At 41.1% G+C, this 13427-nt stretch overlaps 1 protein-coding gene across 1 annotated transcript in view; it reads right to left on the bottom strand.

Moving 5' to 3' along the window:
• CAMK1G (calcium/calmodulin dependent protein kinase IG) overlaps window positions 1-13427 on the bottom strand; it is a 47862-nt gene that overhangs the window by 23450 nt on the left and 10985 nt on the right. The window contains exon 2 of the mRNA XM_072647949.1: window positions 5585-5702. Within this exon, the coding sequence (XP_072504050.1) occupies window positions 5585-5676 (92 nt within the window). The 5' untranslated portion in view covers window positions 5677-5702. The remainder of the gene's footprint in view (window positions 1-5584; window positions 5703-13427) is intronic.

Genomic DNA, 13427 nt, shown 5'->3' on the forward strand with positions numbered 1-13427 from the left:
CCCTCTTTTATTTTTGGTTGTAATGCTGTTCTCTTTCATAGAACTGCCTCTCTCTTTAATACCAATATTCTTTCAATTACATGGCTGCCAGTCATGGAAAAATATGATCCTGGAAGAACTAAAATTACAAATAATCAAAAGTTCAGTGGAAAAGAACATGGTGGGTGTACACAAGAATCAACACGTGGCCATGTGCTGAAGTGGTAATTGAAATGAACAGAAAAAGAGGTGGACCAGTCACGTGGCAAGAATTAAGGAAAACAGATGGATGGTCTGCGTGATACACAGATATCCCCTAGATACTAAAAAACCAAGAGAAGGCACTCCAGCACGTTGGGTAAGACTGTTTTCTAAGTGGTTTATGGGAAAACATGAACAAGAGTTAGTTGCATGGGATCAGAAGACCGGGGCGGGGTGGGGGGGGGGGGGGGGAGTGAAGATTTGCCACCAGCAGCAGTGAAAGGAATACTGAGACCAATGAAATCACAGTCACCAATCATACTCAATTTAGACTAATAGTTAGTTGTTCTTTTAACAAATTCAACTTAGAGGAAGGCAGCTTTTTATTCACTATAAGGAGAATATTCTGACAATTATAACGGTTTGAAAATAGAACACCCTGCCTTGTGAAGCAGTGAACTCTTTGTTGGAGATATTTAAGCATCTTGATGACTACGTCAGAGAGAGTGTAGAAGGGATTCTTCCATTGGGTGGGAGGTTGGTTTCATGATATCTGATGGCTCTTACCATTCTGAGATTTTGTGTTTTAAAAGAAATGCTTCCAAATCAGTGGAGTTGCTCAAAAATGTCACAGGCTACCTTAGGGGGGAGTGTGTTGCCTATCTCTGGGGTAACATAGAGAGGATTATGATTTGGAGAGAGGTTAGACAACGGTCCTTTCCAACTCCAAGGCTATGTGCAAGAATTGAGGCACTTCAGGGAGGGAATCAACAAGTCCAGAAGAAAAATGAAGAAATGGACCCATGAAATTGTGTATACAATGTATGTTGATCCACTTATTTATAAACATAAATGAAAAGCCATAAATGAAAACCAAATACTTGTAAACTGAGAGGAAGTTTTCCACACTTGAAATGCTGTATTCTCATACATCTCACTGAGGTTTGGGTTCTTAAGAGATCATAAAGCACTAGGAGTAGCTCCAGTCACCCAGCAAGGTAGGCAGGGACCCATGTCTGCCTTGAACTGGTACAGTTCAAGTTTAGGAAACTCTCCTGGAAAGCTCGGATGAGGAGGGATGAGGGGTTCCATTGCATTCTTTCTTTTTGTATTAACATGTTAAAGCTATGGTTTTGTTAGCAAATATTTTTATATAATCATAAAATCTTTATCTGGAAAGTACCTTTAAAAGCAGCTATTCTAGCCTCATGTCCAATAGGGAAATCTCCTGTACAAAATACTTAAGGAATGGTGAACTACCCTCTGCCTGAATACTTTCACTGACAGGGAACTCACTACTATCACTTTGTGCTATGGTGGAAAGAGCCAAATGACTCTGGATTCAGAGGCCCTAGGTTAAAATCTTGTCTTTGACTTGCCCACTGGGACTATGGGCAAGTCATCTCATCTCTTTAACTGTTTTCTCATCTGTTTTAAAAAAAAAAAAAAAAAGAGAAATAGAGGCAAACTGAACTAGATGGTTTCTGATGCCCCCTCCAGCTTCTGATCTGTGACCGTCTGATCTAAAGCTGCACCTCTGTAACTCATGGCCATTGATCTTACTTCTTCCCTATGGATGCACAAAGAGTTGGTCTATTCTCTTTTCCATACAGAAAATGCCCTAAAATGGGATTTAGTTCTAGGAGATCCTGGTACATTGGGAGATGTCCTAAAGTCAAACTTCAGCTCCCCTTGGAAAACACTGATGTGGAAAACACTGGCTTCAGTTCTCTGAAGAAGATTTGATTAGGCTTTGGGAGAATGCAGAATGCAAAATACCACCCCCACACTTCCTTCCTTCCTACAGGAACCATTATAAACGCAGCCGCAGTTAATATACTCCTTCCTGCAAATGTTATCACACAGTAGATGCGTAGACCTTTTCCCTCTGCGGTGTTTGCAGAGAGAAAGCATTTTAAAGTCTGCTCTGCTCAGGAATAATCTGATGTGTATGTGAAAGCTAGTATAGCATAGTGGAAAGACCACTGGGTTGGGAATTGGAAGCCTTGGGTTCAAATCCTGTCTTTGCTGATTGTTAACCCCCCATGACTTTGGGTAAACCATTGGCTTTTATGGGCTTGTACATCTTCAACCACAAAACAAGTAGTTGGATTATATGACCTTTAATGTCCTTTCCAATTTTCGATTCTGGGCTGACATGTTCATAGGACCATAAGTTCAGAGCTAAAAAGACTCATTAGTCCAATGTCCTTATTACATAGACAAAGATATGGAGGAGGAAGGATTTGAACTCAGGTGCTTCTGACTCCAAAGACTCTCATTCTTCTCACATTGCACCACACTGCCAATAATAGCAAACAGTTTTTTTTCCTCCCTCCCTCCCTCCTTCCTTCTTTCCTTCCTTCCTTCCTTCCTTCCTTCCTTCCTTCCTTCCTTCCTTCCTTCCTTCCTTCCTTCCTTCCTTCCTTCCTTCCTTCCTTCTTCTCCTCCCTCTCCCTCTCCCTCCATCTCTCTCTCTCTCTTCCCCTTTCTCCCATTCTCGCTTTCTTGCTTTCTTTCTTGCTTTCCTCCTTTCTTCCTTTCAACTGAGGTTGTGACTTGCCCAGGGTCACACAGTTAGTAAATGTCTGAAGTCACATTTGAACTCAGGATTAACTGATTTCAGGGCTGGTACTTTATCCACTGCAAATATCTTCCTTCTGAGATAAAGCAAGGGAGAATAAAACTGCTTTTGTCCTCGTTTTACTGATACTCTCTTAGGAATGGGTCCCTAGGTATAGAGCTGAATCCTTTGCTCTGACAACAGGCCGTGGCTCCGTCTTGCTTGTGTGATCCAGGAGCCAAGGTGATTCCCTGGACAGGTGGCCAGCTTCTGATGTCTCTGGCTCCTGTAGATGAGCCTGCTTTGTGGATTCGATGGGTTTAGGCATTGAATTGCTCTTCATTTTCCCCACTCTCCTCCTCTGGTCTCAGCTTCAGTTGTTACATGACTGCTTTCAGTGTGTGTGTGTGTGTGTGTGTGTGTGTGTGTGTGTGTGTGTGTGCAGGTGACATGAATGACTTCTGGATTTGGAAGCGGGAGCTGCATATGACCGTGAAACTAGGGACTGTGAAGCTGAAGCTTCAGCGCCAGAGTCATGTACCAGCCATGATTAAATGACTGTGGTGAGTGAGAAACCCTGGCTTGAATTCTGCCCATGACCCATCTTCCAGAACTACCCCTCCCCCTTCCCTTCCTCCCCACCCCACCCCCAGTCTCTTTTCTGTCTTTATTCTTGGTTGAAATGCCAAAGGGAATGGCCTACTCCCGGGTAGTGGCAGGGCTGGGTCCCAAAATCCAGGGATGAGATTGCCCAATTGAAGGCCTTCATGCCTCCAGGCACCATTTTTGTGGGAGAATGAAATGTGAGACCAAGGCTATTTACTAAGCTTTTACTGGGAAATTCAGGAAGAGCTGTTGGACTGGAAGTAGCTTTTGTCACCATCCCTGATCAGGGCACCTGTTTTACATGCATCCCAGCTCTCTGAGCTCTCTCTCCACAGCAACATTGCAGCATCTGCAGTCAAATGCAGAAGGCAGTGGAGCACATTTATCAACCAGCTTGCGCTTCTAATGTGAGCGGCGGGAGTGGGGGAAGCCAAGCAGAGATCTCAGCCTCTCCTCAGCAAATACCTGAATTCTGAGTTCAGAACAGAAGGAATGAGTGAGCCTCCATGGGATCTACCCTCCCCCATTCTCTTGGTTTAGGGATGAGTAGATCGACAAATCCTCTAGGATCTACTTGTGATCCTTCAGCCTCCTATTTTTCCTTTTTCCCAATAAGACGTTCTCACTTTAATGCCACTTTGGGGAGACTGGCTCTTAGATAGAGGATAGAAACCAGGTTAGCCCGCACCAGTGACTGTCTGTAGACTGTATACAGAGTCCTAAATTCAGAGCCACACAACTCAAGAAAGCAGAGATCTAATCTTAGGGCTAGTACTTCATTCCTCTCTGTCAGAAATAAGTACATAGGGCAGCTAGGTGGTGCAGTGAACACAGCACCAGCCCTGGAATCAAGAGGACCTGAGTTCAAATCCAGCCTTAGACACTTGACATTTAACTCTGATTATCTTACTTCTCCCCTCCAAAAAAAAGAAAAAAAAAAGAAAAGAAATAACTATACGGCTACCCACTATAGTCAAAAGCAAGAGACTCACTGATAGAAGACAGAGGGGAGCTAAACTTAGGTTTAGCTCCTTACCTGAGGAAGCAGTACCGTTATTGTTCTCTGCTACCCCAACCAATAACTGACTAGGGGGAGTCATGAGGCATGAATAGGGAGCAGGGTTGGGGACTGTGTGAACCAGCTTCAGTCAGGCACATGCTGAATTCCCCAGAAGAGGCAGCTTACAGACTTAAGGGATGACTCTGGGAACAGAGTAACTGTCTCTGGCTCACCCAGCCCAGCAATTATCATCAAAGGGAACATGCTTGGACTCCCACGTGATATCTTGTTTTTTCCAACCAAGTCAGAGCACTATGAGAGGAAAGAGTGGAGGTGGTAGAGGGGAGCTGATTCAGATCTGTGAGTAATCTGACAGCTTGAGTACCCACAGGAGCCCCTTTCTATAGTGGAGGGGTTAACTTGTTCAGTGCCAGTGGCTTTCTGAGGAAGGCCCAGAGGACATTCCCAGGGGATTTTAGGGAACTTCACAGGATTCATCTCTCTTAGCTGAGAGTGTGATTGGGAGACAGGGATGGGGAGGGCAGGAATAGAAAGGGATAGATGAGAAGACCCTGGTGTCTTCTGCTACTATCCTCATTTTCTCCCTATTTACTCATCCCATTTATCTGCCAACTCCTTGCCTGTCCCTCCTCCCCCTGTTTGACTCTCAGATCTTAAAAATGTCCTGATATATCCTTTGAAATAACCCCAATTCCTGAATCCATGGCACAGTTTAATGGTAGATAATGGTAGATATAGATCATGGTTGTGTCTACACTAGTGACAATCATCCTTGGAATTCATTTAAGCCCCTTGGAAACGAATTCAAACACATCACCATTCAAACATCATCAGGCTTGGTTTAACCCAATCTGAAGGTTAAATTTGGACCAGCTTACATTTGTTGATGGACAACTTCTTTTGTCTGTGTAAATAAGAGGGCAGAGATAGATAGTGATACCGGAAGAAAGACTGGTATTTAGGGAAATGGATTGGAGAAAGAACAAAAGAAAAGACTAATTTGGTACCTCAAAAGCACCCCTCCTCCATACTCCCAACCCTCCAACCCCTTTCAAAGATTATTTTGCTCCTTGGAGAGTATTCTTTAGTCAACTGAGTCCTGGCTGCATAGAGTACTTGCCAATTGCTAAGAGTCTTAGCCAGCCCCAGAATGGTGCCTGCCCTCCCCTAACTGGATTGGCTCAATGTCATGACTGCATCTTCCTTGGACTTACGATCCAAGTGCTTCCATGAAGATGAAAGTTTTCCGGATGTTGGTCGTCTGCTTCTTCCAAGAACTGTAGTCATCCTCTTCTTTTCGGCCCATTGCCTCCAGAGTTGAAGCTTGGGATTCTGGAGAGGATAGAAAGGGTGGGGAAAATGAGAAGAAAGGGAAGAAGAGACTTCACTTGTTTGCTTTCCTAAACAGCCAAATAAGACTCACTTCTGGCCCATGAGGGTATCTCCATAGTTAACAGTTAGGAACAAGGAGAGGCAGTGTCTTGTGGTGGGCTGACCATTGAGACTGAAAACCTGGCTTTGCATTCTCAGACTTATAAGCTGTGTGTGCCTGTGGGTAAGTCACTTAATCCCTTTGGGGGCTCACTTTTTCATTTACAAACTGAGACAAAAAATACTTGTACCACCTGGGTTATGGTGAGATAAGAGTTTTGTAAATTGGAAAGCAAGGCAAAATGAGACGTTATCATTATCAGGGGAACTCTTTGAATTAGACAGAAATGAAACAAGTAAAAAGTCCCTCATTCCCAAATTACTCAGGTAGTTGCCTTGATCATTATCATTATTATTTTACTGTGGCTTCATATAGGCTGGAGTGTTATTCAGGCTGGTTTCTACTCCTTTTCCTCACACACATCATACCCATTTCTATCTTTTTGCCCTTTCTCATGCCCTGGGGACCCCTATTAACCCAAATCCTCTCCCATAGTCACCTTCCTCCATGAAGTCTTTCTAGTTTATATTATGTATGCTCCTTTATCACTTCCTAATGTAATTATTGAATATCAAGATGGCACAGCAGATGGAGCACCAGCACTGGAGTCGGGAAGACTCATCTTCTTGAGTTCAAATATGGCCTCAGACACTTACTAGCTCCATGATTCTGGGCAAGTCATTTAACCCTGTTTGTCTCAGTTTCCTCATCTGTAAAATGAGTTGGGGAAGGAAATGACAAACCACTCCAGTATCTTTGCCAAGAAAACCCCAAATTGGGGTGGGAGGGGGTCAGCTAGGTGAGGCAGTAAATAGAGCACTGGCCTGGGAGTCAGGAGGACTTCAATTTAAATCTGACCTCAGACACTTACTAGTTGTATGATGCAAGTAACTTAACCCCAACTGTCTCCAAAAAGAAAAAAGCAACCCAAATGGAGTCATGAAAAGTCAGACACAACTGAAATGACTAAACAACAACAAACAATTATTATATTTAAAAAATATGTGTTACAACATCTTGGTTTCACTTCACATTCAGTTCCCTGCTATATTCTCTCCTCTCTCAGAGTGCTACTCCTTGTAAAAAAAATAAACAAGAGAAAAAAATCACAAGCAAATCAACCAGGTCTGACATTACATTATATTAATTATATCATATTGAATATTGAATATTTTATTGCAGCGTTGCATCATATTATACATATTATGTATTATACTACATCATACACATTATATTGCAGTGTTCTAGACCCCTACTCTTCTACCTCTGAAAAGAAGTTTTGATTTTGTTATTCCTTCCATTTATTGTGTTGTACTCATTGTGCATATTGTTTTCTCGGTTCTACTTAATTGCATCAGCTCATATAAGTCTTCCAATGCTTCTTGATATTTCTTGTGTTCAACACCATACAACACAGTACTATTCTACCATATTTGTGCACCATATTTTTTTAGCCATTCTCTGGTTGATGGACATCTGCTCTATTTGTAGTTACTTAGTACTAGAAAAGTGAAGTACAACAACATGCTACTATGTCACAGAACCGCAGAATCAGATGGTAACTCTGAGAATATCTGGTCCAACTTCTACCTGAACAAGACTGCCCTCTACAACTTCACCCACAAGTGGTCATCCAGCTTCTGCTTGCACATGATACTCTTTCATATGAAAACTGTTACTATGGGAGGGTGGTGGAGTGTTGATTCTGGGATATGATGGGAGCTGGGGACTGAGAAGGAGAGAAGAAAATGGTTGGAACAGTCCCTGTGGGAATGAATAAAAGTAGCGTAGCAGTACTTAGACAAATGTGAGGGCTCAGCTAAATTCACATATCATAAATTTGTAGTAGGTACATTTCCTAACTTTCTCTAGTAACAGTCAGCAGCACTGGAGCTAAAGCAGAGAAATATGATGAGAGTTACCTAGAAATGAGTATTTATGGGTCAGCAATATCAGAAGGTTAGGGTAGCAAGGGATTCAAAGATTAAAATCATAGATCTTGGGATTGGGTCTGAGTATGGAGATAAGTTAAGCCAGAGTAGAGAAGAAAGAGGATCTGGAGTTCAAATTCTGGCTCTGATATTTACTAAAGGTGTGACTTTGGGCAAATTACATAATCTTTATGGGACCCCATTTCCTCACCTGTAAAAGGAAAGAATTTGGCCAGATGACCTTTGAGGTCCATTTCAATTCTAAATCCGTGTTCCTCTGTCACGCCAAACTTTCTCTTCTCCAGGCTAACCTTTTCCAGTTCCTTCAGAACAATCCTTACTTGTCTTATTTCTTCCCCATCTTGGTCACCCTTTTGTAAATGTTTTTCACTTTATCAATGTTCTCCTTAAAATGTGGGGCCCATAATTGGGTATAATGCTCCAGATTTTGTCTTACCAAAGCAGAGTAAGAGGCATTATCACCTTCCTCTTCTGGAAGCTGACACTAATGCAGCTTCGGATACTTAATCATTATCAGTTTAATACTTTGTAATTGCTTGCATTTGCATAGTACTTTATACTTTTCAAAGCTCTTGTGCATACCTCTTCTTATTAAAGCTTCATAATAATGCAGTGGGGTGGGCAGAAAAACCATTATTATCTATATATTTGACAGATGAGGAAACTGAGGCAACTTGCCCAAACACACAGTTTGGCAGACTTTAGACTAGAACTTAGACTTTCCTGAACTCAGTGCTCTATTGTTTCACCTAGATCATGCTGTCTTGTACTATTTTCTAATTATTTCACATATAATATATTTTTGTATCCTCCATCATACTTAGTAAAGTGCTGGGCATATATTCAATAAATAATTAATTGAATTAAGTCCTGATTGTAGATCAGGGATCAGGAGGTGCTGCCACTGCCTCCCTCTGTTCTTCTGGCTGATCTCCCAGTTGCCACCTCCTCTACTTAGACAATGGGCTCTGAGAAGGGAAGGAATGATAGACGAGGAACCACTGTTGACATTAGCGGTAATTATCCCACTCTCCCTCTAGGTGCAGAAAACTAGAAACGTCTCTGATGAAAGCCTCCCTTAAAATAACTAGCTTCTCTGAAATCTGTGGAACCCTCTAACATCTTTGGGGGATAGACTGAGGTTAGTTTCATGCTTTAGAGAATGACAACCCACAAAAAACCCACAAAAAGGTCCCCTAATAATCATATTTGATTGAATATTATCTGGTAGATATATTTGGGTCATCTGATCCATTTGCTCAGGGTCTCCGTAATTATAAGATTGGCTACTAATCCAGTTTGGATGATAGGTCCAAGGATTTATATCCTTTGACTCAGCAAAGCCACTACTAGGTCTATTTCCAAAGATGATTAAGGAAAAAATGTCATATGTTCCAAAATATTTATAGCAGCTCTCTTTGTGGCGGCAAAGAACTGGAAATTGCAGGGGTGCCCACCAATGGGGGAATGTCTAAACAAGTTGCGGTATATGATTGTGATAGATTACTACTGTGTTGCAAGAAATGATGAGCTTGATGATCTTAGAAAAACATGGATAGACCTGTACGAAATAATGAAGAAATGAGCAGGATCAAGAGAACACTGTGTACATCAGCAATGTTGTTTTAAGAATAACTTACAGCAAATAAGCAATTTTGACTATCATAAATCCCCACATTAACTGCAAAGGACCTGTGAAGGAAGATACTATCTGCATTCAGGAAAAAAAAAAACCTGATAAATAGAAGTATGTATAGAATGATTTTACATATATATATATGTATGTATGTATGTATGTATACACACACACACTTGAGTCTAATGTTAGCCATTGCTAGGACGTGGGAAGGGGAGGAAGAAAAAAAGGGAAAAAATTTACATGACAACTTTATTATATATTTAAAAGGAATAGTAAGATGTACATAACAGATTCTCAGATTCATGTGCAATCATCTTTTTTATCATACTATGTTATGGTAATGCTCGTTTTATTCCATAAATTAAAAATTAAATAAAAAAACAAAGTAAGGAGGGGAAATGCTTTGGAGAACAGTGTGACTATAAAGTAGAGGCAGATACTGTGTAGGGAGGATGAAGTATGAAGCTTTTGTTACCTTTTAGGCTAGATGTCACAAAACTTTAAAAAAAAGAGCAACACTCATTCCAAAACACAAGGTTTTTATTTTTTTAATTTTCATGTTGGCCACCTGACTTTTTGACTAAATGCTTTTATTTTTGTCATAGTATTTGATGTATAGACAAAGTCTTAGTTGGATGGTATGGACAATATTGGGGAATGTTAGGTAAAGATAGACATAGGCTCTATTTATATTATATGAATGAGGTAGAGAAAGGCATTGCGGTATAGTGAAAAGAATCCCCTCCCTGTCACTATCTGTGTGACCTTGAGCAAGCCACTGAATCTCCATGGGTCTTAATTTCCTCATCTGTAAGGTGAGGGAGTTGGAATAGCTGTCCCTTCTAACTCTGACTCTATATCTCGTGATCTGAAATTTGCCACATGTTTGCTTTCCTCCTCTGCGAAGTTCTGGGTGATTTTGTGTAGCTCACTTAATCTCTTTTGGCCTTTGTTTCATCTTCTATAAATGAAAAGACTTCGATTCAATGATCCCTAAGCTTCCTTCCAGCTCTGATGTCTTCTATATCTGCATCTATTTTCTTTTATTTATTTTTTGGGGGGGGGGGGAGAGGGCAGTATATTTATTTGTCCGCAGGCAATGATACATCAATCCCCCTGTGTCTTCATTTATTTAAAAAAATTATTGATTTTTGGTGTGACTCTTCCTTTTCCATCACTACCAACACCAAATTCTCAGCTGAACTTCATTTCTTTGGATAGAGGAGGCCTCTGGATATAAACAGCCTTCTAGTTTATAAGATGCCAACTGGGAAGCAGGCAATGGCTATGGGGGTGCTGTTCCTGTGCACAGTGCACCTCGAGGAACTCAACCCTCCCCCCAGAGTAACCACCTGCTTTCCAATAGGTATTAACATTGTGCTAGCAATAAAACTTCATTTATTGTTCTATCCCTTTAAATTAGATTAAAACCCAGAAGCATACTTGGTTGAACCAAAAAAATAATAAAAATAAAAAGCTTTCCAATCATATGCTCCATGCCCCATATGTTTAAACTTAATCATTTACCTGTTTTTGCAGTGCGGTTTCAGGATTTAAGGGACCCATTTCTGAGATTCCCCATACTCAGTCCCCTAGCACCAGGCCCCTCATGCTTCTGAGAAACCTATCCTAACGGCCCAAACTGGCCAATTTACATGGAAAGTTTTGAGCTGGGGCACATTTCCAAAGGAATATCCAACAGTTGACCCTGACACTAGGTTCCGTTCCTGTCTAATATTATGCGCCATCTTCTTTTCTCTCTGATGCTAGTGACTTTCTCCTTTTCCTCCTCTTTAACCCCAATAGATAATTTCAAAGAATGATAAAACTTTAATATGAATCTCATTTTCTGTTTCCAATGTGCTTCTTGCACCTCATTCTATTTCTATAACAACTTTGATTTGGCCTCCAAGCTTGGGGACAGCAGCTGCAGCCTGTTGGGTTTAGAAACCTGCATTTACAGCCTAGGACATGGATGGTTGGACAGCCACCATCTTTGGCACCAGTGGAGCGCATAAAAGTGCCATGCTAGCTAGGAACAGGCCAGGCTCTCAGGGAGCAAACCTCCCGAGAAAGGAACTAATTACGTTAAAATGGAAAAAAGCATTGGACCTAGAGAGAGAGAAGATTCAGTTAACCCCACCATTTACAAGAGTTCTTAATCTTTTTTTTTTTTTTTTTTTGGTATCATGAATCCCTTCTGCAGACAAGTGAAGCCTATAAACCCCTTTTCAGTATAATTTTTAAAAAATGGTTACAATAAGACATAAAAAATTACAAAGGAAATCAATCACATTGAAACACAGTTATCAAGATGCTTAAAAAATATATATTCATGAACGCCAGATTAAGAACCTCTGGTTAACATATTCTGTGATTTTAATAAATTACTCTGCCTCAACCTCAACATCTCCACCTGGGAAATATAGTTAGTAATTCTTATGCAGGTACTACAGATACTTAGTGCCTCATATAAGTGCCTGACACTTAGTAGGTGCTTAATAAATGATTACTGATTCATTAATTGATGGAAAGGGATGATTCTCATGTAACTCCTTATTAACCAAAGATTATTTTTTGATTATCTATGACTTGAAGCACTGTGATATAGGTCCTGTAGGGGTTCCGAAGATGTATAATCCTTTAGATTTTATAATCTATTTGTGGGAGAAATGAGCAGCTACTAAAAATATGTGACTATATTCTAAGCACCAAATGAATAATCTGGACAAAAAGAACTATAGAATTCAGGAGAGGGTAAGACCATTGTGGACTGGGAGTGTCCAAGGAAGGCTCCAAAAAAAGTAGAATTTTTAATAGAAGCGAAAACTTCCGTAAGATGACCCAGCTCAGACCCAGGTTTCTCAAAGCCAAGTAAAATATAACCCTAATTGTCATGTTTCCTAAGAATTCTTTTCTATCCATAGTGAGTGAACAGCAATTTGGTAAGAGGCAGGAGCAGAGAAAGAATTGCCACTGAAAGATGGAGGCTTCCTTCCAAATGAGACCACTTGGGACTAGACATTGGAATGGCCAGATGAGGTTTGTTCTTGGATAAGGAAGTTTACTGGATTGGGTGTCAGAACACCTGGGTTCAAATTCAGGCTCTTCTAATTTTTGTGTGACCTTGTCTGTGCCTCATTTTCCCCATCAAAAAGGAAGGGATTGGACTAGGTGATCCCCAAAGTTCCTTCCATATGAATAAGCCTTTTGAATCTATGGTGGTGATATCATCTGTTCCAGAGGAGCTGGGTTATTTAGGGAAAAGGAACTTTCCTAAAAAGTATGTTGGATATTCCTTTGGGGTGGGGGGAGAAAGATACTGGCTTTGGATGGGAGAACACTGTCCAAGGCTCAGAGGAGGCGGTCTAGGTTCTGCTCTTGTAGGGACTGACCTGCGCCAGAGCTGACAGCAGCTCTCCTCTCTGACCAGCTGTCTCATGTATTTATTTATTGGGTGCTGGTGAAAGAAGCTCTGGCTAATGGCCTAAGAGAGAGAGAGCCCTTGGTTTGTCCTCTTCAAGGAACTTAGATGGAAAAGCAGTCTTTCCTAGTCCTCCTTTCCTCAACCTCCCCCCTCCTCCAAAGAAGGCTTTTCTAGATCCAAATCCAGAACAAAGACCCTATTAGATTCCTGGATCTCCCACTGATGAAGCTAGGTATATCTAGCGAAGTCAATAAGTTAACAGGTATTTATTAAGCGATTACTATTTCTGAGTTACTGTACTGAACTTTAGGCATACAAATATAGACAGAAAGAAAGACATTCTCTGCCTTCAAGAGCTTCCATTCTAATAGGGAAAGATAACATTCCCCCCCCCCCCCAAAAAAAAAGGATAGAGAGGAATATCCATGGCAGCTTGGAAGAGAAAGTCTGGAGTGTAATGTGTATAGGAATGAAGCCATGACTAGCCAGAGTGTTCTCCTTAAAACAGAACATCTGGAAAAGAACCACGCAACCAGACGAAGAAGCCACAGGGGCAAAGAGTAAATCCAGTGTGAGAAGTCTAGGAAAGATATGAACTTCCAGGGTG

The sequence above is a fragment of the Notamacropus eugenii genome, chromosome 2, assembly GCF_028372415.1.
Source record: "Notamacropus eugenii isolate mMacEug1 chromosome 2, mMacEug1.pri_v2, whole genome shotgun sequence".
Classification (NCBI taxonomy): Eukaryota; Metazoa; Chordata; class Mammalia; order Diprotodontia; family Macropodidae; genus Notamacropus; species Notamacropus eugenii.